We start from the raw sequence: 19,911 nt of genomic DNA, 5'->3' as shown, positions 1-19,911 counted from the left end.
TTGCATTTAGACATCAGTTTCTACCACCTATAGAAGTTTGCCTTTCCCCAATCTACGTGAAGACGGCGGACCATAAAGATGCTCAGGACAGTTTGCCCACATGGGCCTCCACCTGCGAGTCGGCGCCCCGGGGCTAACGACCTCAGCAGGGTACAGGGGGGCGGGCCAGCGACTGCGCGGGAGGAAGCCCTGGAATCCGGGCTGGGCGGGCAGCGGCCCGGGCGCACGGTCCCCCACCCCGCGGGGCTGGGAAGCTCCTCCCAGGCCTTCCTTCCTCCTCCTTCTCCTCCTCCTCCTCTGCCGTAGCGGCAGGCGAAGCGGGAGCGCTGCGGTATTTTGTCCCGAACGGCGACCCCTCCTCCCGGGCAGGCGGCGGCGGCGATGGTGGCTGCGGAACTCTGAGGAGCCCCGGGCGGGCTGGAGGCCCGGCGAGGTGGAGGCCGGCCGTCCTCGCAGGAGCGGAGGGGGAGAGGCAGCCGCGGGCGAGCCCCGCCCGGCCGCTGGGAAGGTGGGGGACGCGCCGCGCACCGCCCGCCCGCCGGCCCTGCAGCCTCTAGCTCGGGGCCCGGGCGGGGAGGGAGGTCGGCGCGCGCGCCCGGAGCCTCCGGAGATGGCGGGAGGTCACTGCGGCAGCTTCCCGGCCGCCGCAGCCGGCAGTGGCGAGATCGTCCAGCTGAACGTGGGGGGGACCAGGTGAGTCGGCGGGGAGGGGGCTTGGACGGGAACGCCGCGGGCGGCCTCCAGGTGGGCGGCAGGTGCCCCAGGAGCCGGGCCGGGTGAGCGACGCAGGGGACCTGCCGGCGGGAAGAGCTCTGGGTGGATCTGGAGCTGGGGGAGTATCTGCTCCGGGAAGAGAGGCAGAAGGGCCTCTCTCTGGGAGTTGGTTAGAGCCAGGCCCATGTGGCCCAGCTGCAGCCTTCCTAGAATGCCAGCCTTTGTCCCTCCCATTTCTAAGGTGTCAGGCTAAGGGGAACATTGAGAGCCTTCCTTACCTAATCTCAAAGTGTATTTGAGGAATTTACTCTCTAGAAGCCTGGCCTTGTGGTTTGGCTGTTAGGGATGAACCTGCCCCCCTTTCTTTTTCTTCGGTCAACAAGGTGTTGGTTTGCTTTAGCAGCAAAGTACGGCGTGGTTTTCCACGCTTAATTCGGGGATTTGTAAGTCGAAGAATGGGGACGGTATTTTTAAGAATTTCTAGGTGCTTCGTTTGACAGATCTGTTGGAGTTTTAAGGCAGAGTGTCCAGAAACTGTAGTTTGAACAGTTGGATCTAAGAAGCTTTGGATTATTGGCACAGCGTGGGGCGCTCGGAGTAAACAGGCTGAAAGCTCTTCTCTGTTCTCTCTCTGGACTTCCAGTCCCTTATTGTGTCTATTATTAAGCTTCTTGGGGGTGGGGGAAATCGTCCTTTTTGTGGATTTCCTATAACTTATGAGCTACTTCTTTCAGAAAGGGGAGTTTGGCAGCCCTGTTTGAAAGAAGGGTGTTTGAGTTTTAGGTTTGGTAGGAGTTAAAACAATGAAGTGCTCTGGAATGTAGTGTATTTTGCTGTGTTGGAGAATATGAAAGATTTTCAACCAGTATTTTAGCGATATTTTAAAAAATGAAAAATGGCAACTTTGAACCATGGTTGGTGATAAAAAGTGTAAATCGTAATGTTTTAATTTTAAGTGTATTAGAGAATGCAACACAAAACCCAGTAGTACTTGTTCATTCTCAGCTTTCTCTTTTATCTCCCCCAAGCAAAACTTTGAAAATTGCAATAGTTTTGCAGTTACAATGGATTCCAGTCTTATAGAGAAGGGATTTGTATCTCCTAATGTAAAAAATGGAGTTTTTCCTAAAATCATTTGAAAAATTGCAGGTTTGGTAACTTAGGGATGCAAAAATTGTATACCTAGTAAGAGTAGGCCTCCTGTGTGTTAATACTGAAGAGTAGCAGTATTATCATTTAAAATTCCTGTACTGGTTTCTAGTTGCTATTGATTGTTGATATATTTTTCAGACATTCAGAAGGACATAACAGCATTATAATACAAATAAACATTGTTATTTACTTTGTATTGAAAATTGATGGCTTAATGCTGAATGAATTCTTAATGATTATAGAATTCAGTTTAAAACTTTTTATTTATTTTTTTGTAGAGACAGAGTCTCACTTTATGGACCTGGGTAGAGTGCCATGGCCTCACACAGCTCACAGCAACCTCTAACTCCTGGGCTTAGGCGATTCTCTTGCCTCAGCCTCCAGAGTAGTTGGGACTACAGGTGCCTGCCACAACGCCTGGCTATTTTTTTGGTTGCAGTTTGGCCGGGGCCGGGTTTGAACCCACCACCCTCGGTATATGGGGCCGGCGCCTTACCGACTGAGCCACAGGCGCCGCCCTAGTTTAAAACTTTAAATTGTATAAGGCAGTTAGAGTGCAATAACATTTTACCTTGTGCTTATTTTATTTTTGTAATTGGATTTTACCAGGTTTTAAATTTTTCTAAGTGATACTAGCAAAGAATACAAACTAAGATAATATGTATGTTACTGATTTTTAACAAATTTAGAAGACAGATGGAAGTTGTTAGGAGTGAAAAAGTTAAAAAAAAATCAAACTTTAGAATCGTTAGGAAAAAATATTTTATAAAATAAGTAGTAATGACATGGCCTGTGGAAAACAACATCTGACTTGAAGTGTTGTAAGAATATTTTCTACATTTGCTTTGAATCATACACTTGTGCAGCATTTTACAGATAAATCTAGAAGTCCTCTATATCTTGTACAAAACAGAGTAACATGGTCACTTAAGTCATAAGAAAAAAATATACTGATGCGATTGTCATCTAAGTTGAAGAATTGCCACCTGTAGCATAGAATTGAAGCTCTGAAGTGATAAAGTAAAACTCAAAAGGTGAGTTTATTGGGAGCAGAGAAACATATGCTATGGGTAACATCTTTTTTTTCCACCTCAAGAAAAGAGAGTCTTTTTTTTTTTTTTTTTGTAGAGACAGAGTTTCACTTTATCGCCCTTGGTAGAGTCCCGTGACGGCACACAGCTCCCAGCAACCTCCAACTCCTGGGCCTAGGCGATTCTCCTGCCTCAGCCTCCCGAGCAGCTGGGACTACAGGTGCCCACTACAACGCCCGGCTATTTTTTTGTTGCACTTTGGCCAGGGCCGGGTTTGAACCCGCCACCCTTGGTATATGGGGCCGGCGCCCTGCTCACTGAGCCACAGGCACAGCCTGAAAAGAGAGTCTTTTTATCATAAAGACACTTGTACTAGACTGTTTATTGCAGCTCAATTTACAATCGCCAAAATGTGGAAACAGCCTAAATGCCCACCAACCCAGGAATGGATTAACAAGCTGTGGTATATGTATACCATGGAATACTATTCAGCTATTTAAAAAAATGGAGACTTTACATCCTTCATATTAACCTGGATGGAAGTGGAAGACATTATTCTTAGTAAAGCACCGCAAGAATGGAGAAGCATGAATCCTATGTACTCAATTTTGATATGAGGACAATTAATGACAATTAAGGTCATGGGAGGAGGGGAGGAAAAGCAGAGAGAGGGGTGGGACCTTGGTGTGTGCCACACCTTCTGGGGGCAAGACGTGATTGCAAGAGGGACTTTACCTAACAAATGCAATCAGTGTAACCTGGCTTATTGTACCCTCAATGAATCCCCAACAGTAAAAAAAAAAAAAAAATGGATATCCTTAAAGGAATAATAGAAATGACTTAACTTTTATGATTCATGTAATACTTCGTGGGTGACTTAGAAAGTAGAGGAGATGAGGTTTCATTTAGAATTGTAAATGTTCTGGGGCTGGTGGGTTGGACCCTGGCCCCGGGCCTGCTAAACAAACAAAAAAAATAGCTGGGCATTGTGGTGGACCCCTGTAGTTCCAGCTACTAGGGAGGCTGAGGCAAGAGAATCACTTGAGCCTAAGAGATTGGGGTTGCTATGAGCTATGACGCCACAGTACTCTACTGAGGGTGACAAAGTGGGACTCTTGTCTCCATAAAAAAAATTGTTAATGTTTATTACTTATAAAAAGAAAGTAATGAAGTGAAAGAAACCCAGTGTGACTCTATTTGTAATTAATTCAGTTGTGGTTAAGTATGATTTTAGGTCTCATGGAAGAGGGTCAGGACCAGCCAGTGGGAACTCAATGGACAAAGAGCTTTGGGGTGAGACGGATGTTTACACTTCCCAGGCTTTATCTTTGAGTAGCTTAACAACTTTGAACACATTATTATTATTTTTTTTTGTGCTCAGCTTATTAAAATGTAAAATGATAATACTAGTACCAACTTTACAGGATTGGTATAGGGATTGAAGTAACCAATGTAAAATATAAGGGCTAATGACATCACTAGTTACAATGCAGACTAAATAATTTTGATTAGATTGCTTCCAGGTTAGATTAGTAGGATGCAAATAGCATGATTGTAACTGGATATGCACATTTCTTTGGTAATTCTTTTGCTGACCCAGCTTGCATGCCCGTGACCCTATTTGTGGTATACTATGGGTATGAGATAAAAAGCAGAAAAGGCTTTGCATGTCTTTTAAATAATTATGCTCATCATATGTAATTGTAAAGGTCCTGGTTTCCTAAAGTTACATTTGTAACCAGTTTTAGCGCTTGATATTTAAAAAAAAAAAATTGGTGGACATGAAGGCTCAGTCCCTTTGCCTAGAAATTCCATTGTTATGTCCACCCTTAAATGCTGATTGAAAATGACAGTATGATTCTTCGTAGACCTATGTAATTTTCTTTTTTTTTTTTTTTTTTCAGTGTGCTTGGAAATATTTTTTTTTTTTTTTTTATTTATTTATTTTTTTTTTATTGTTGGGGATTCATTGAGGGTACAATAAGCCAGTTACACTGATTGCAATTGTTAGGTAAAGTCCCTCTTGCAATCATGTCTTGCCCCCATAAAGTGTGACACACACTAAGGCCCCACCCCCCTCCCTCCATCCCTCTTTCTGCACCCCCCCATAACCTTAATTGTCATTAATTGTCCTCATATCAAGATTGAGTACATAGGATTCATGCTTCTCCATTCTTGTGATGCTTTACTAAGAATAATGTCTTCCACTTCCATCCAGGTTAATACGAAGGATGTAAAGTCTCCATTTTTTTTAATGGCTGAATAGTATTCCATGGTATACATATACCACAGCTTGTTAATCCATTCCTGGGTTGGTGGGCATTTAGGCTGTTTCCACATTTTGGCGATTGTAAATTGAGCTGCAATAAACAGTCTAGTACAAGTGTCCTTATGATAAAAGGATTTTTTTCCTTCTGGGTAGATGCCCAGTAATGGGATTGCAGGATCGAATGGGAGGTCTAGGTTGAGTGCTTTGAGGTTTCTCCATACTTCCTTCCAGAAAGGTTGTACTAGTTTGCAGTCCCACCAGCAGTGTAAAAGTGTTCCCTTCTCTCCACATCCACGCCAGCATCTGCAGTTTTGAGATTTTGTGATGTGGGCCATTCTCTCTGGGGTTAGATGGTATCTCAGGGATGTTTTGATTTGCATTTCTCTAATATATAGAGATGATGAACATTTTTTCATGTGTTTGTTAGCCATTCGTCTGTCGTCTTTAGAGAAAGTTCTATTCATGTCTCTTGCCCATTGATATAAGGGATTGTTGGCTTTTTTCATGTGGATTAATTTGAGTTCTCTATAGATCCTGGTTATCAAGCTTTTGTCTGATTGAAAATATGCAAATATCCTTTCCCATTGTGTGGGTTGTCTCTTTGCTTTGGTTATCGTCACCTTAGCTGTACAGAAGCTTTTCAGTTTAATGAAGTCCCATTTGTTTATTTTTGTTGTTGTTGCAATTGCCATGGCAGTCTTCTTCATGAAGTCTTCCCCCAGGCCAATATCTTCCAGTGTTTTTCCTATGCTTTCTTTGAGGATTTTTATTGTTTCGTGCCTTAAATTTAAGTCCTTTATCCATCTTGAATCAATTTTTGTGAGTGGGGAAAGGTGTGGGTCCAGTTTCAGTCTTTTACACGCAGACATCCAGTTCTCCCAACACCATTTATTGAATAGGGAGTCTTTCCCCCAAGGTAAGTTCTTGTTTGGTTTATCGAAGATTAGGTGGTTGTAAGATGTTAGTTTCATTTCTTGGTGTTCAATTCGATTCCAAGTGTCTATGTCTCTGTTTTTGTGCCAGTACCATGCTGTCTTGAGCACTATGGCTTTGTAGTACAGACTAAAATCTGGTATGCTGATGCCCCCAGCTTTATTTTTGTTACTAAGAACTGCCTTAGCTATACGGGGTTTTTTCCGGTTCCATACAAAACGCAGAATCATTTTTTCCAAATCTTGAAAGTACGATGTAGGTACCTTGATAGGAATGGCATTGAATAGGTAGATTGCTTTGGGAAGTATAGACATTTTAACAATGTTGATTCTTCCCATCCATGAGCATGGTATGTTCTTCCATTTGTTAATATCCTCTGCTGTTTCCTTTCTGAGGATTTCATAGTTTTCTTTATAGAGGTCCTTCACCTCCTTCGTTAGGTATATTCCTAGGTATTTCATTTTCTTTGAAACTATGGTGAAGGGAGTTGTGTCCTTAATTAGCTTCTCCTCTTGACTGTTATTGGTGTATACAAAGGCTACTGACTTGTGGACATTGATTTTATATCCTGAAACATTACTGTATTTTTTGATGACTTCTAGGAGTCTTGTGGTTGAGTCTTTGGGGTTCTCTAAGTATAAGATCATGTCGTCAGCAAAGAGGGAGAGTTTGACCTCCTCTGCTCCCATTTGGATTCCCTTTATTTCCTTGTCTTGCCTAATTGTATTGGCTAGAACTTCCAGCACTATGTTGAATAGTAAAGGTGACAGAGGACAACCTTGTCTGGTTCCAGTTCTAAGAGGAAAAGCTTTCAGTTTTACTCCATTCAGTAAAATATTGGCTGTGGGTTTGTCATAGATAGCTTCAATCAGTTTTAGAAATGTGCCACCTATGCCTATACTCTTCAGTGTTCTAATTAGAAAAGGATGCTGGATTTTATCAAATGCTTTTTCTGCATCTATTGAGAGGATCATGTGATCTTTATTTTTGCCTCTGTTAATATGGTGGATAACGTTTATGGACTTGCGTATGTTGAACCAGCCTTGCATCCCTGGGATGAAGCCTGCTTGATCATGATGAATGACTTTTTTGATGATAAGCTGTAATCTATTGGCTAGGATTTTGTTGAGAATTTTTCCATCTATATTCATGAGTGAGATTGGTCTGAAATTCTCCTTTTTGTTTGGGTCTTTTCCTGGTTTTGGTATCAGGGTGATGTTTGCTTCATAGAATGTGTTGGGGAAGATTCCTTCTTCCTCAATTTTTTGGAATAATTTCTGCAGTACAGGAATAAGCTCTTCCTTGAAGGTTTGATAGAATTCTGGAGTGAAGCCATCTGGACCAGGGCATTTTTTAGTTGGAAGCTTTTTTATTGTTTCTTTGATCTCAGTGCTTGAAATTGGTCTGTTCAGGAGGTCTATTTCTTCCTGGCCAAGTCTAGGGAGAGGGTGTGATTCCAAATATTGATCCATTTCCTTCACATTGTCAAATTTCTGGGCATACAGTTTCTGGTAGTATTCAGAGATGATCTCTTGTATCTCTGTGGGATCAGTTGTTATTTCCCCTTTATCATTTCTGATTGAGGTTACTAGAGATTTTACTTTTCTATTTCTAGTTAGTCTGGCCAATGGTTTATCTATTTTATTTATTTTTTCAAAAAACCAACTCCTTGTTTCATTAATTTTCTGAATGATTCTTTTGTTTTCAATTTCATTGATCTCTGATTTGATTTTGGAGATTTCTTTTCTTCTACTGAGTTTAGGCTTAGATTGTTCTTCTTTTTCCAATTCCATAAGGTCTCTTGTGAGATTGTTGATGTGCTCTCTGTCTGTTTTTCGAATGTAGGCATCTAAAGCGATGAATTTTCCTCTCAAAACTGCTTTTGCAGTATCCCACAGGTTTTGGTAGCTTGTGTCTTCATTGTTGTTATGCTTAAGGAAGTTAGTGATTTCCTGTTTGATTTCTTCCTGCACCCATCTGTTATTCAACAGAAGATTGTTTAATTTCCATGCCTTTGGATAGGGTCGAGCATTTTTGTTAGAGTTGAGTTCCACCTTTAGTGCCTTATGGTCTGAAAAGATACAAGGTAAAATTTCAATTCTTTTGATTCTGTTGATATTTGTTTTGTGTCCCAGGATATGATCAATTTTGGAGAATGTTCCATGGGGTGATGAGAAGAATGTATATTCTTTATCTTTGGGGTGGAGTGTTCTATATGCGTCTATCAAGCATAATTGTTCTAGGGTCTCATTTAAATCTCTTATATCTTTGTTTAATTTCTGTTTAGAGGATCTGTCCAGCTCTGTAAGAGGTGTGTTAAAGTCCCCTGTTATGATGGTATTATCAGATATCATATTGCTCAGACTGAGTAAGGTCTGTTTCAAGAATCTGGGAGCATTTAAATTTGGTGCATAGATATTTAGAATTGAAATGTCTTCTTGTTGTAGTTTTCCCTTGACCAATATAAAGTGACCATCTTTGTCTTTTTTGACTTTAGTTGCTTTAAATCCACATGTATCTGAAAATAAGATTGCAACTCCTCTTTTCTTCTGAATTCCATTTGCCTGGAAAATTGTCTTCCAACCCTTGACTCGGAGCTTTAATTTGTCTTTTGAAGCCAGGTGTGTTTCTTGCAGACAGCAAATGGATGGCTTGTGTTTTTTAATCCAGTCAGCCAATCTATGTCTCTTCAGTGGGGAATTCAAGCCATTAACATTTATGGAGATAATTGATAAGTGTGGTAGTATTCTATTCGTCTTATTTGGTGAGAGTCCATTGCTTAGTTTTATCTTTTGCATCAGTGTGGAGGTTAGGTTCTGTCCTTTGATTTCTGAGTTCTTACTTTGCTGCTGATCCATTGTGGTGGTCAGTGTGCAGAACAGGTTGAAGTATTCCCTGTAGAGCTGGTCTTGTTGTGGTGAATTTCCTCAATGTTTGTATATCCGTAAATGATTTGATTTCTCCATCAATTTTGAAGCTTAGCTTAGCAGGGTACAGAATTCTGGGCTGAAAATTGTTCTGTTTAAGTAGATTAAAGGTAGATGACCATTGTCTTCTTGCTTGGAAAGTTTCATTAGAGAAGTCTGAGGTCACTCTGATGGATTTGCCCCTGTAGGTCAACTGGCGCTTACTCCTGGCAGCTTGCAGAATCTTTTCTTTTGTCTTGACTTTGGACAGGTTCATCACAATGTGTCTTGGAGAAGCTCGGTTAGAGTTGAGGCGACCTGGGGTCCGATATCCCTCTGAAAGCAGTGTGTCAGAATCTTTGGTGATGTTTGGGAAATTTTCTTTTATAATATTCTCTAGTATGGCTTCCATTCCTCTGGGGCATTCTTCCCCTTCTGGAATTCCTATAACTCGTATGTTGGAACGTTTCATAAAGTCCCATAATTCTGACAGTGAACGTTCTGCTTTCTCTCTCTTCTTTTCTGCCTCTTTTACTATCTGAGTTATCTCAAAAACTTTGTCTTCTACCTCTGAAATTCTTTCTTCTGCATGGTCTAACCTGTTGCTGATACTTTCCATTGCATCTTTAAGTTCCCTGATTGACTGTTTCATTTCCTTCAGCTCTGTTATATCCTTTTTATATTCTTCATATCGTTCATCTCTGATTTGATTCTGTTTTTGGATTTCCTTTTGGTTATTTTCCACTTTATTAGCAGTTTCCTTCATTGTTTCCATCATTTCTTTCATTGTTTTCAACATGTGTATTCTAAATTCCCTTTCTGTCATTCCTAACATTTCTGTATAGGTGGAATCCTCTGCAGTAGCTACCTCATGGTCCCTTGGCGGGGTTGTTCTGGACTGGTTCTTCATGTTGCCTGGAGTTTTCTGCTGATTCTTCCTCATGAGTGATTTCTTTTATCTGTTTCCTTGCCCTAATTTTCCTTTCACTTCCTCTTGCTCTTTAAGTTCTCGTGCCTGTGGAAGTTGTGGGCGGGTTTAGACGGGTTGAACACACGCGACCACTTGCCGGTTTTCCACTGTTTTAGTCCTCCTCTTGGGGTCCAGAAGTCTCTCGCTGACTCCCTGTATCCTCATAGGAGTGATGATAGGCAGTTCCCAGCAGCCAGAGATGCCTGGAGTCCTATCTCCCCAGACTCACGGTGCCCAGATGCAAGGAAGCTGTTACTCCGTGCTTCGACCTCTGTAATTTTCTAAGTGGTACATAATTTGAATTATTTTGAAAACAATTTGCTGAATAAGCAATGAATGTGAAAGGTCATGAGTTGTAAGCTGTCCTTTGGAAATTATTTGTTGGCCTCCAAAACAGAGTGAATCTTTGCTGCAGTAGATCCTTGATCCTTTGGTTAACCATTGACTGGATTTGCTTTGATTTATTTGACCAAGTCAGTTTCCTACAATTGGTGGTAATCAATGTACTTTTCAGTTTTTCTTAAGAGTCTGCTAAGCAATACATTGAAGGAATATTCATAGGTTTTTTAGAATAAACTGTTCCCTTCCTTAATGAGATTAATGGACGTAGGAATTGCTTAAGAACAGTCTTTCCATAACCTATGCAGTTAGCTAGCATTTAACTTCTATGTGTTCTGTAAAGTACCTCTTACTGTAGTTTACATATAAATGTGTCTTTAATAATAGAATTATTTTACTGTCTTTCCTTTAGTTAGTCAATGAGAGAATACTTCTTATAGATTGTAAGGTTATAGTTAGGTGGGAAGAAGCAGGGATAATCTTTTGTAATTAGAAAGCATATTTTGATGATAGGAAATTGCAGTCTGAAAGTAAAGCTGTAATGAGCACTGTTAATGGCTCAGTGTATACAGTTACTGACACTGACTGATACTTTACATGGTTTGTAAAATGGGCAATTTAGTGACATCTGTTCCTCAATACTAATTTAATCTGGAAATGCTCTATTGTAACTGTAAAAGGCCTTCAGTTTTTGTTTGTTTGTTTGTTTGTTTGCAGTTTTTGGCTGGTGCTGGGTTTGAACCCACCACCTCCGGCATATGGGTTTGGCACCCTACTCCTTTGAGCCACAAGGCCTTCAGTTTTGTACAGAATGTTTAACTGAAAGTATAGTTCTGATTATCACAGCTCAATTTCAACATTTGCTGAGTATGTGCTAGCCACAACTACGGTTGTGGTTACATGTGGTCCTTCATTCTTTAAAAAATGTGTATATATATTTAGTATAATATATTTCTGAAAATGTGAATTTACAGGTGTTTAAGGTATAATCCATTTGTCAAGAGATATAAAATATTATGAGTCATTGCCTCAGATGCCTGGGTAGACTTGGAAAGATAAGTGGGACCTCTGACACTACTTTGTATAAGCTTTGATAATCATAATTCTCAACCTGGTCTCCAAACTGCTGCTGTTGCAGCAAAACAAGGCTGGATGGAGAGAAAGATTCACCCGAACACCTGTGTTTGAAAGAGGAAGGGGCGTTATTCCAGTTGGCAGAACCTTGGTGGACTTGTGTCCAAGATGGCCCATCAGCTCCCTGATCAGCTCTGTCCCTGTCCTTTTATTAGACTCACAAGTAGACAGACAAAAGAATGATCATATTGGAGGTGTCATGTGCAGGGTTTACAGAAGCTGAAGCAAGCCTTAGTTCAAGGGCCCAGGAGCTGTTTTTACAAATTCTTAGGAGCTGAGTTACCAAGGGGAGGGCTTTATAGAAGTGTCCTTGAGTTTCTGCAAGAAGCCTTTTGTCCTTCTAAATCAGAACGTACTCTTCCTGGGTATCGTTATTTGATATCTCATTGGAAATGGGGAAGGGAAATGAAATGAATTTTGAGGTTTGATAGGCTGTGATGAACAGAAAGTAAGCAATATCCACTTTTCTGATGATTTCAGGTTGCTGATTTCAGGTGGGGGATGGGGGGTACAATAGAGAGGTAATAACAGTATTGACCTGCACAGACTGGGGAACATCCTTAAGCCATTTTGGCCAACACTTGTATGTGTTGTGGTGATAGCTCATGGCAACCAGTGGCACAGTTCAGTCACCTTGCTTATTAGTTTAAGTTTGGAAGATAAAATAAGTTTAGAGATTTCACATAATGCCAGAAAATGAATGTGGAGTGAACATAGTGGTCTGCTACGCTTTCTTCTGTGTGAGGCAACATTGTAGTTCAGTGTGATATCTTAAAATGAAAATATTCAGACTAGGGCTGGACTGAATGAGAGCTATATTACTTTCTTTGCCATATTAGTTCATGTCATTTATTGGTTTATTGTCCCAGTCTATTATACTACACTTTAGTAAAGATCTTCAGAATTGGTGTTAATAATCAGACTTGATCAAGTGACAATTAACTTAAAAACAACAATTGCTGAGTGATTTTGAACAGTTGCAAATAGCTGGGGACTACATATAAAGAAAATGTTAATTGAGTAATTTACGGTGAAATTACTATGACCTTAAAAAGAGATAATATAGGATAGAATATTTGGAAAAGCCATTACAGAGAAGATAAAACCTGAGTGGTATGAAGAAAGATGGTTGGGACTTGGATCATTGGATGAAGAGGGCAATCTAGCTGGGATAAGTTACAAAAATGCAGAGAGAGCGTGAATTGTTTGGGGGATATTAAGAAATACTGTTTTATTAGAAGAGGAAAACAAAGTTTGTGTAGGAGAGGTGAAATGGGACCTGAGATAATTTTGAATGTTATGATTAGAAGTTGAGACTTAGTGTGATGGGCTAAGTGGTGATTCTCCAGCTGATTAGGTTATGGGAAAGTACTGTTTTAGGAAGAATTAAATAATTGTTTGATTTTATTGAGAGCTCCTTGAATAATTTTAACTCTGAAGTAGAAGTAGCAAAAATTAAGAATATTAGAAGTTGTAAATATATTGATATAACAATAACTATAAAGCAGCTTATGAGTCATTATCCAGCATATTAAAACAAGTTAATGTTGAAATTTTGAATCATGTTCTCATCTAATGCTAGATCATTTTTAATTGCAGATTCAGTACCTCAAGACAGACTCTTATGTGGATTCCAGATTCTTTTTTTTCCAGGTATTGCATGTAATTTTTAGTATATTTTTAATACATTTGCTTATTAACTAAAATGTAGTATTTTCCATATCAGTTAAATTAATTTTCTAATAAAAATATTAACTTTTAAAATACAAGTTTTCTGTTATTTAGAGGAATATGATTCACTTTGACATTTGATAAAGAATTAGGACATTTATATTCACATTTTTAAAACTAACTATAGATTATTATTAATAACTTCTAGTTTGCTGAGTGGAAGAATTTCAACACTTCGAGATGAAACTGGTGCTGTGAGTATAATAATACTGATATGTGTTTCCAAATTAGCTCAGTTAGTCCTAATATATAGTTAAGAAGATAGAAAAGCTGATATTTTAATATCCAATAAATGAAAGTGATTTTTTTCTTATATATATTGTTTCTATAATTTAGGAAAGAGCCCTAAATAGGGAATACCGTATATAGCAATTTATTCATGATTAGAGAGATTGTAGAATATGAATTTATGTTGGTAATAGGGGACTATTTCTTGATCAACAATTGAAGCTTTAACAGAAAGTAGATATAAGTATTAAAATATTTTGGTATTAGAATGATAAATGGTTACAAATCAGTAAAGTCCTGCGCTTGTTAATTTTGGAGAATAACCTAGGAACTTGTACAGCAAAGGTGCAACGAGGGATATAAAGTATTGTAAAGTTTTAGTGCAAAAATTGGTTTATTAATTTAGAGGCAAAAAAATGACCACAGGTGTTTATTTGCCATGATGAAGTTTGCAGGTGAAATAAGGCAGCAAAGGCAGAACTCTGATCATAAAAAAAGTCATCATAAGAGCTACACAAATTTGGTTTCTTCTATTTTTGATTGGCTCCAATAAAAACAAGGGCAATAATTTATGAAGCTGAGAAGAACTTCAAGGATTACATTGACATAGTTGATTGCAATATGAAGAGTTTTATTATTGGCTTCTATTTCCCTTTCTGAGTGACTGACATAAGCTTTAAAAGGTGTTCAGTTTTATGATTGGACCTTTTGTAATTGATTCAAAATACAGTGTTGGCATATATTCCCATAAAAAGCTATCAATTGTATATTTCATATTTTTAAACATTTTATTTTTCCTTTATGTATTCTATGGTGCTATATTTGTCATTTATGTGTTTGTGTATTTATTTTTTAGAGACATGGCCTTGCTCTGTTGCCCAGGCTGGAATGCAGTGAAGTGATCACAGCTTACTGCACAGTAGAGCTCCTGGGCTCAGTGATCCTTCCTTCTCAGCCTCCTGAGTTGCTGGGACTGTAGGACCATGCCATCATGCCTGGCTAATTTTTAAGTGTTTTGTAGGCACAGGATCTTGCCATATTGCCCAAGCCAGTCTCTTAAGTCTTGGCCTCAAATAATCCTCCCTCTTTGGTCTCTAAAAACTCTGGGATTACAGGTGTGTGAGGCACCATACCTAGCCTGTGTTTGTTATTTCAAAAAACATTTTGTGTTATTGCTACTCCTCCACAGCCCTTAAGGGAATTGAGATTAGTAAAAGTGTAAATGCAAAAATCTTATGAGCATAATAATATTCTTTTTCCAACTTTAATAGCAGTGTACAGTGTTTATTTATTGATTACCTTATGAGCATAATAATAATATGTAATAATAATAAAATTAGTAAAAGTGTAAATGCAAAAATCTTATGAGCATAATAATATTCTTTTTCCAACTTTAATAGCAGTGTACAGTGTTTATTTATTGATTACCTTATGTGCTTTATGAAAGTATATGGTTTTAATGAGTCCTATATAAATCACAAATTACGTAAGTAATAATTACTATCAACAGTAATTAATGATTCAACAATATAAGAAAGCACTATTCATAATATTTTGAAAGTATTTATTGAATCCTAGAAAATTTCAGATAAAAATATTTCCTCAAGTGTCATTTTTACCGAAGATAGTGATAACTAGAAATGAGGAAACTAACTTATTAGATAACATTTCCCCTATGTTTTAAAATATCAATTTAGTATTAACTGTTCAGGGGGAGAAAATACTACTACACTAGATGCACATAGTTGTAACTTCATTCCAGTTTAAAAAACACTAAAGAGTAGAAACAAGGAAATACAGAATTTATAATAAATAATTTGGTCTTTGTTCCCTGTTAGTGTTACACACATTGAAGTTAGGAGTGTAATTTTCATTTGAAAATAAGATAGTTCTTCATTTACAGATATTTATTGATAGAGATCCGGCAGCATTTGCACCCATTTTAAATTTTCTTCGGACAAAAGAACTAGACTTAAGGTAAGAAATGCATCTTTCTCAAAGTAAACTCTTACTGATAGGTATCTGTTTTTATGTACAAGTATTTAAGAAAAGTTTTTCTTTTCCTAAGACTATTTTGGATTAAAAGTTTTCTCAGACTTAAACTCTGATAGATGCAAGCCACCATCATCTCTTCCTTCACAGTACTCTAACCGCTTCCTAAACCAGGTTCCCTGCCTCCGTTCTTGCATCCTTCCAGTTCATTTTTCATACTGCAGCCAAAAGTTGTCTTTTTAAAAATATAAATCTAATCAGGTTAATACTGTGCTTTAAAACCTTTATTTAACATGTTGTTGGACTCATAGTTTAGGATTCTGGACTTGTCTAGTTTATTGAACGAATAGAGGAGTTGTTGGGAGTTTTTGTTTGTTTTTTGGTTAGGGTTGGTTTGAGGGTGAGAAGTACATCAGTACATTATTAACTACTCATTTTTTTCTTTTTTTTTTTTTTTGAGACAGAATTTCACTATGTTGCCCTTGGTAGAGTGCTGTGGCATAACAGCTCACAGCAACCTCAAACTCTTGGGCTCAAGCAATCCTCTTGCTTCAGCCTCCCAAGTAGCTGGGACTACAGGTGCCCGCCACAACACTTGGCTGTTTTTTGTTGGCAGTTGTCATTGTTGTTTAATAGGCCTGAGCCAGGTTCGAACCCGCCTGCCTCCAGGTATGTGGCCGGCACTGAGCTACCGGCGCCAAGCCTGCTCATTTCATGAGTAACATTATTTTGACTCCCATCTGGTTTGATTAAAGAAGCCTAACCTTGCTTCTAATCAGTGTCATTATGACTAATCCACACCCATATCGCCCAGGAAAGGCAGAATTAGTTTAAATACCTACTGACTGCTTTTCTTATAGATTACTGCCTTTTTTCACTTAAAGAATTCTAGGACAATTTAAGTTCTCTGAGTGGTACCTTCTAAAAAGAAGATGGGAAGAAAAAAGAACAGAAAGGAAAGAAAAAACCTGTGTTGTAATCCTGTACCTTGCATAAAATTCTTGTATTGCCCTTATATTTTCCTATATTACCATATTTGTTTGCCTGTCCTCCCAGGAGACTGGACCTCCGCAAGAACTATTACATATTTGTATCCTGAGTCACCTTGAATTTGTGTTACTGCTGCACTGTTAACACAAATGATTTTGAAATGAAATAAGAAAGTTTAAGCATTCTTATGTTAAACTAGTCATAACTAGTTTTACAAGTAAAAACAATTTAATATTGGAATTGTATGTGTCTGTTAAGTCCAGGAAATGTTTTTAAAGGACAAATTATAACTGAAACCTAAACTGAACCATTAGTATTGTAAACTCTGAAACTTCTGTTCTTTTTACTTTTTATTTTCATGTGACTCAACTGTGTTACTATGTAGTAACATCATCTTCATCTGGATAGCATAGCCCTTCCTGAAACGGTTGTTTTTCCCTTTTTTGTTCATTTGTTCAATAGTATTCATTGCAGAACCTTCATATATATATATGTGTGTGTGTGTATATATATATATATTTTACATATGCTGTACTAGGCACTGTGTGAGGTATACAAAAATAGATCAGAAGTAGATTATACTTACAGGGAGCTCTCATTATACTTGAGGAGGTTGAAATGTATAGAAATAATTGTCATAAAAAATTAAAAGCAGTACCATAAGAGTGATTTCCACTTTGTTTGCCTTATCAGATAATTTATTTGTGTTGACCCTAGAGAGCCCTAATTTCTTGTTTAGTCAACCATTGCATCCATGTTTGAATGGTTAAGTAGGAATCAAAATGTTTTAATTCACATGAAGTTTTTATTTAGACTTTTTTAAACGAGTAAGGCTATTACTAATAAAGAATATTAGGAGAGAAATGAAGTTTTAAAATCTTTTGGCTTTGTTCACATTAAGGACTTAATATTTTTTCCTTTTGCTTCAGATGATAATACAGATTTACATTGTTAAAGAATTTACATCATTTTTTTTTTCTTTTAGGGGAGTGAGTATTAATGTGCTCAGGCATGAAGCAGAATTTTATGGAATTACTCCTTTAGGTATGTGGTCTTCTCTTAATATTTTATTTTATGATTTGACCCTTTGTGCACTAAACTTGCTCATATGAAATAAATGTATTCCATGTCAGGTCCTAGTTTTTGGTGGAACAGTTCAGTGCTTAGTTTTTGTGGATTTTCATGGAAAAACATGTTGTCAACTCTGACTTTAACATTTTCCTTTTTAACTAGAGAAAGTAAAAATGGAGGGCTGTTTTTCTGTTTGCATGTGCTCTTGACAAGTTTGCTTTGCAATGTTTTTAGTAAGAAGGCTGCTGTTATGTGAAGAATTGGAGCGTTCATCTTGTGGCAGTGTGCTTTTTCATGGTTACTTGCCTCCACCAGGTATTTCTGCTTTATTTGGTCTTTTTAAAAATTCTTTATCATTAAACAAGTACAAACTTCAAAATAGAAAAAAACTGTTTTTTGAATTTTGACTTTCTTGTCTATAACTAGTAAATGTGGAATGTAAAGGTCTTAGCAAAATAACTAAGAAAATGCCACGAAAGCTATGTTAACTAGTGTGATGAAAATGTGTCAAACGGTCTATGAACCAAGTGTATGGTGCCCCATGATCATACTAATGTACACAGCTATGATTTAATAAAAAAAATATAAATCTACTAGAAATGGTAAAACCTTTAATTTTTGGAGACAGTAAGTCATATTACAAGTATATAAAGCAGGTAGTTGACAGACTTTTTCAGCAAAGAGCCAGATAGGTTTTGAGAGCCAAAAGATAACCTATGGAACTACTAAACTCTGCCACATACACTACATGAACAAATGGGTGTTACTTTGTACACTGCAACTTTATTAACATAAATAGCCATTGGGCTATATTTTCAATGGCCCATAGTTTGCTGACTCCTGTGTTAGAGCACTAATTATCAAATTCCTTTTTGGAGAACTGGAGGAGGTATATCAGTGTCACCTCAGCCCTGCTAGTTAGAAGAGGACTGCCTTTACCTGTGTTATAATGTGCTTCTTAGCAAAATTTCATTTTTAAAAAGGGTTTCTGTCAAATAAAGAATGTTTGAAAATGTGAGGAAGTTCAGTTCTGAAGCCATTAAATTAGTATGTAGTATTTAACACAGAAATTATAACATAAATGTAAAGCCTGGCCCATAGACTCAGTGAATTAATAATCTGTTGATTTAGTAACCTAGAGCTAGGTCAAAGTGGAGCATAATATGGTACATCCTAATCTTATTTATTATAAATAATAAAACAAATACCAGAAATCCATTGAAAGAGTTTCATTGTATTTTTATTTTATTTTCTTATTCTAATTAAATTATTTGCAGTAAGTTACTATATTAGAAGATGTACTTTGGCTATAATGAAATTCGCATTTTATGTTTCTTCATTAGAATATGATATTTTCAATTTTGGAAGGTAGACTTGGAAATAAATTTGTCTTCTCCCCCTTTTAGGTATTCCTAGTCGTAAAATAAACAACACAGCTAGATCTTCTGCTGATTTTAGAAATGGACTCAATTCTACAGAAAGTGAAGCCCTGGGAAATGGTACACAGCCCATTCTCTCTGGAAGTGGAGAAGAGACTGTTAAGCTAGGTAAGCAAAGATTACCTAAGTAGAAACAGAAAAATATGTATGCTTTTAGTTCTTGATGATACTAAGTAATTACTTTTAAAGATGCATTCTTTGCTTCATCTCTTTTTTCATCCAGATTTATCATGTACAATTTGGAAAGTCTCATTTAATATATAATGTTTATTTAAAACGTTATATGATCTTCTGTTAGCTCTGAATCTTTAGAACTGGGATTGACGAACTGTTGGTTAAGGGCCAGATAGTAAATATTTTAGGCTTTATGGGCCATATAGTCTCTGTTGGAGCTACTCAACTTTGCCATTTTAGCACTTAATGGCTAACATGTAAACAAGTGAGCATGGCTGAGTTCCAGCAAAACTATTAACCAAAACAAGCAGAAGGCTGGAATTAACCTGTGGGCCATAAGTTGCCAACCCATGTTTTGAATGTAAAACATCTCTCTAAAATCAACAGGATTTCCTGTGGATCCACGAAAGGTGCTAATAGTAGCAGGCCATCACAACTGGATTGTAGCTGCATATGCCCATTTTGCTGTGTGTTACAGGTACTGTATAATAATACTGGTTTGCTTTTTATTTTAGGGGATGCATTTTTAATAATTGCGTTTTTGTATTTTTAAATTGAAAAGCTCTTTTTCTAATTATCATTTTTTTCCCTGCGTATTTCAACTACTTCTGTAATACCTGCTTAAGATTCAGTTGCTTTTTTATCACAGCTAATTTGGTAAATATTGCTGGTAGTCTTAATATGTCTTAAAGATTTCCCAGACAGTATGAACTATGTTCTACCTGAAATGTTACTCCATTTTGCTTCTATCTGGCTTTAGACAGGAATATTAATGTGAGCTCCCTGATTTTCTTTCTAATGATTTTAGTCTTTTGTATTCTATAGCAGGGGAAGGTAA

General features: G+C 37.7%; 1 protein-coding gene across 1 annotated transcript in view; it reads left to right on the top strand.

Moving 5' to 3' along the window:
• Positions 1 to 319: 319 nt before the first annotated feature.
• KCTD3 (potassium channel tetramerization domain containing 3) overlaps positions 320 to 19,911 on the top strand; it is a 65,836-nt gene continuing 46,244 nt past the window's right edge. Inside the window, exons 1-8 of the mRNA XM_053606823.1 lie at positions 320 to 693; positions 13,048 to 13,101; positions 13,328 to 13,373; positions 15,311 to 15,384; positions 17,375 to 17,433; positions 17,695 to 17,775; positions 18,867 to 19,007; positions 19,461 to 19,551. Coding sequence (XP_053462798.1) covers positions 611 to 693; positions 13,048 to 13,101; positions 13,328 to 13,373; positions 15,311 to 15,384; positions 17,375 to 17,433; positions 17,695 to 17,775; positions 18,867 to 19,007; positions 19,461 to 19,551 — 629 coding nt within the window. The 5' untranslated portion in view covers positions 320 to 610. The remainder of the gene's footprint in view (positions 694 to 13,047; positions 13,102 to 13,327; positions 13,374 to 15,310; positions 15,385 to 17,374; positions 17,434 to 17,694; positions 17,776 to 18,866; positions 19,008 to 19,460; positions 19,552 to 19,911) is intronic.

Source organism: Nycticebus coucang, chromosome 10, assembly GCF_027406575.1.
Source record: "Nycticebus coucang isolate mNycCou1 chromosome 10, mNycCou1.pri, whole genome shotgun sequence".
In the NCBI taxonomy this organism is placed as follows: domain Eukaryota; kingdom Metazoa; phylum Chordata; class Mammalia; order Primates; family Lorisidae; genus Nycticebus; species Nycticebus coucang.
Note: the sequence above shows the minus strand (reverse complement) of the source record. Positions and strands in the feature narration are given on the sequence as shown.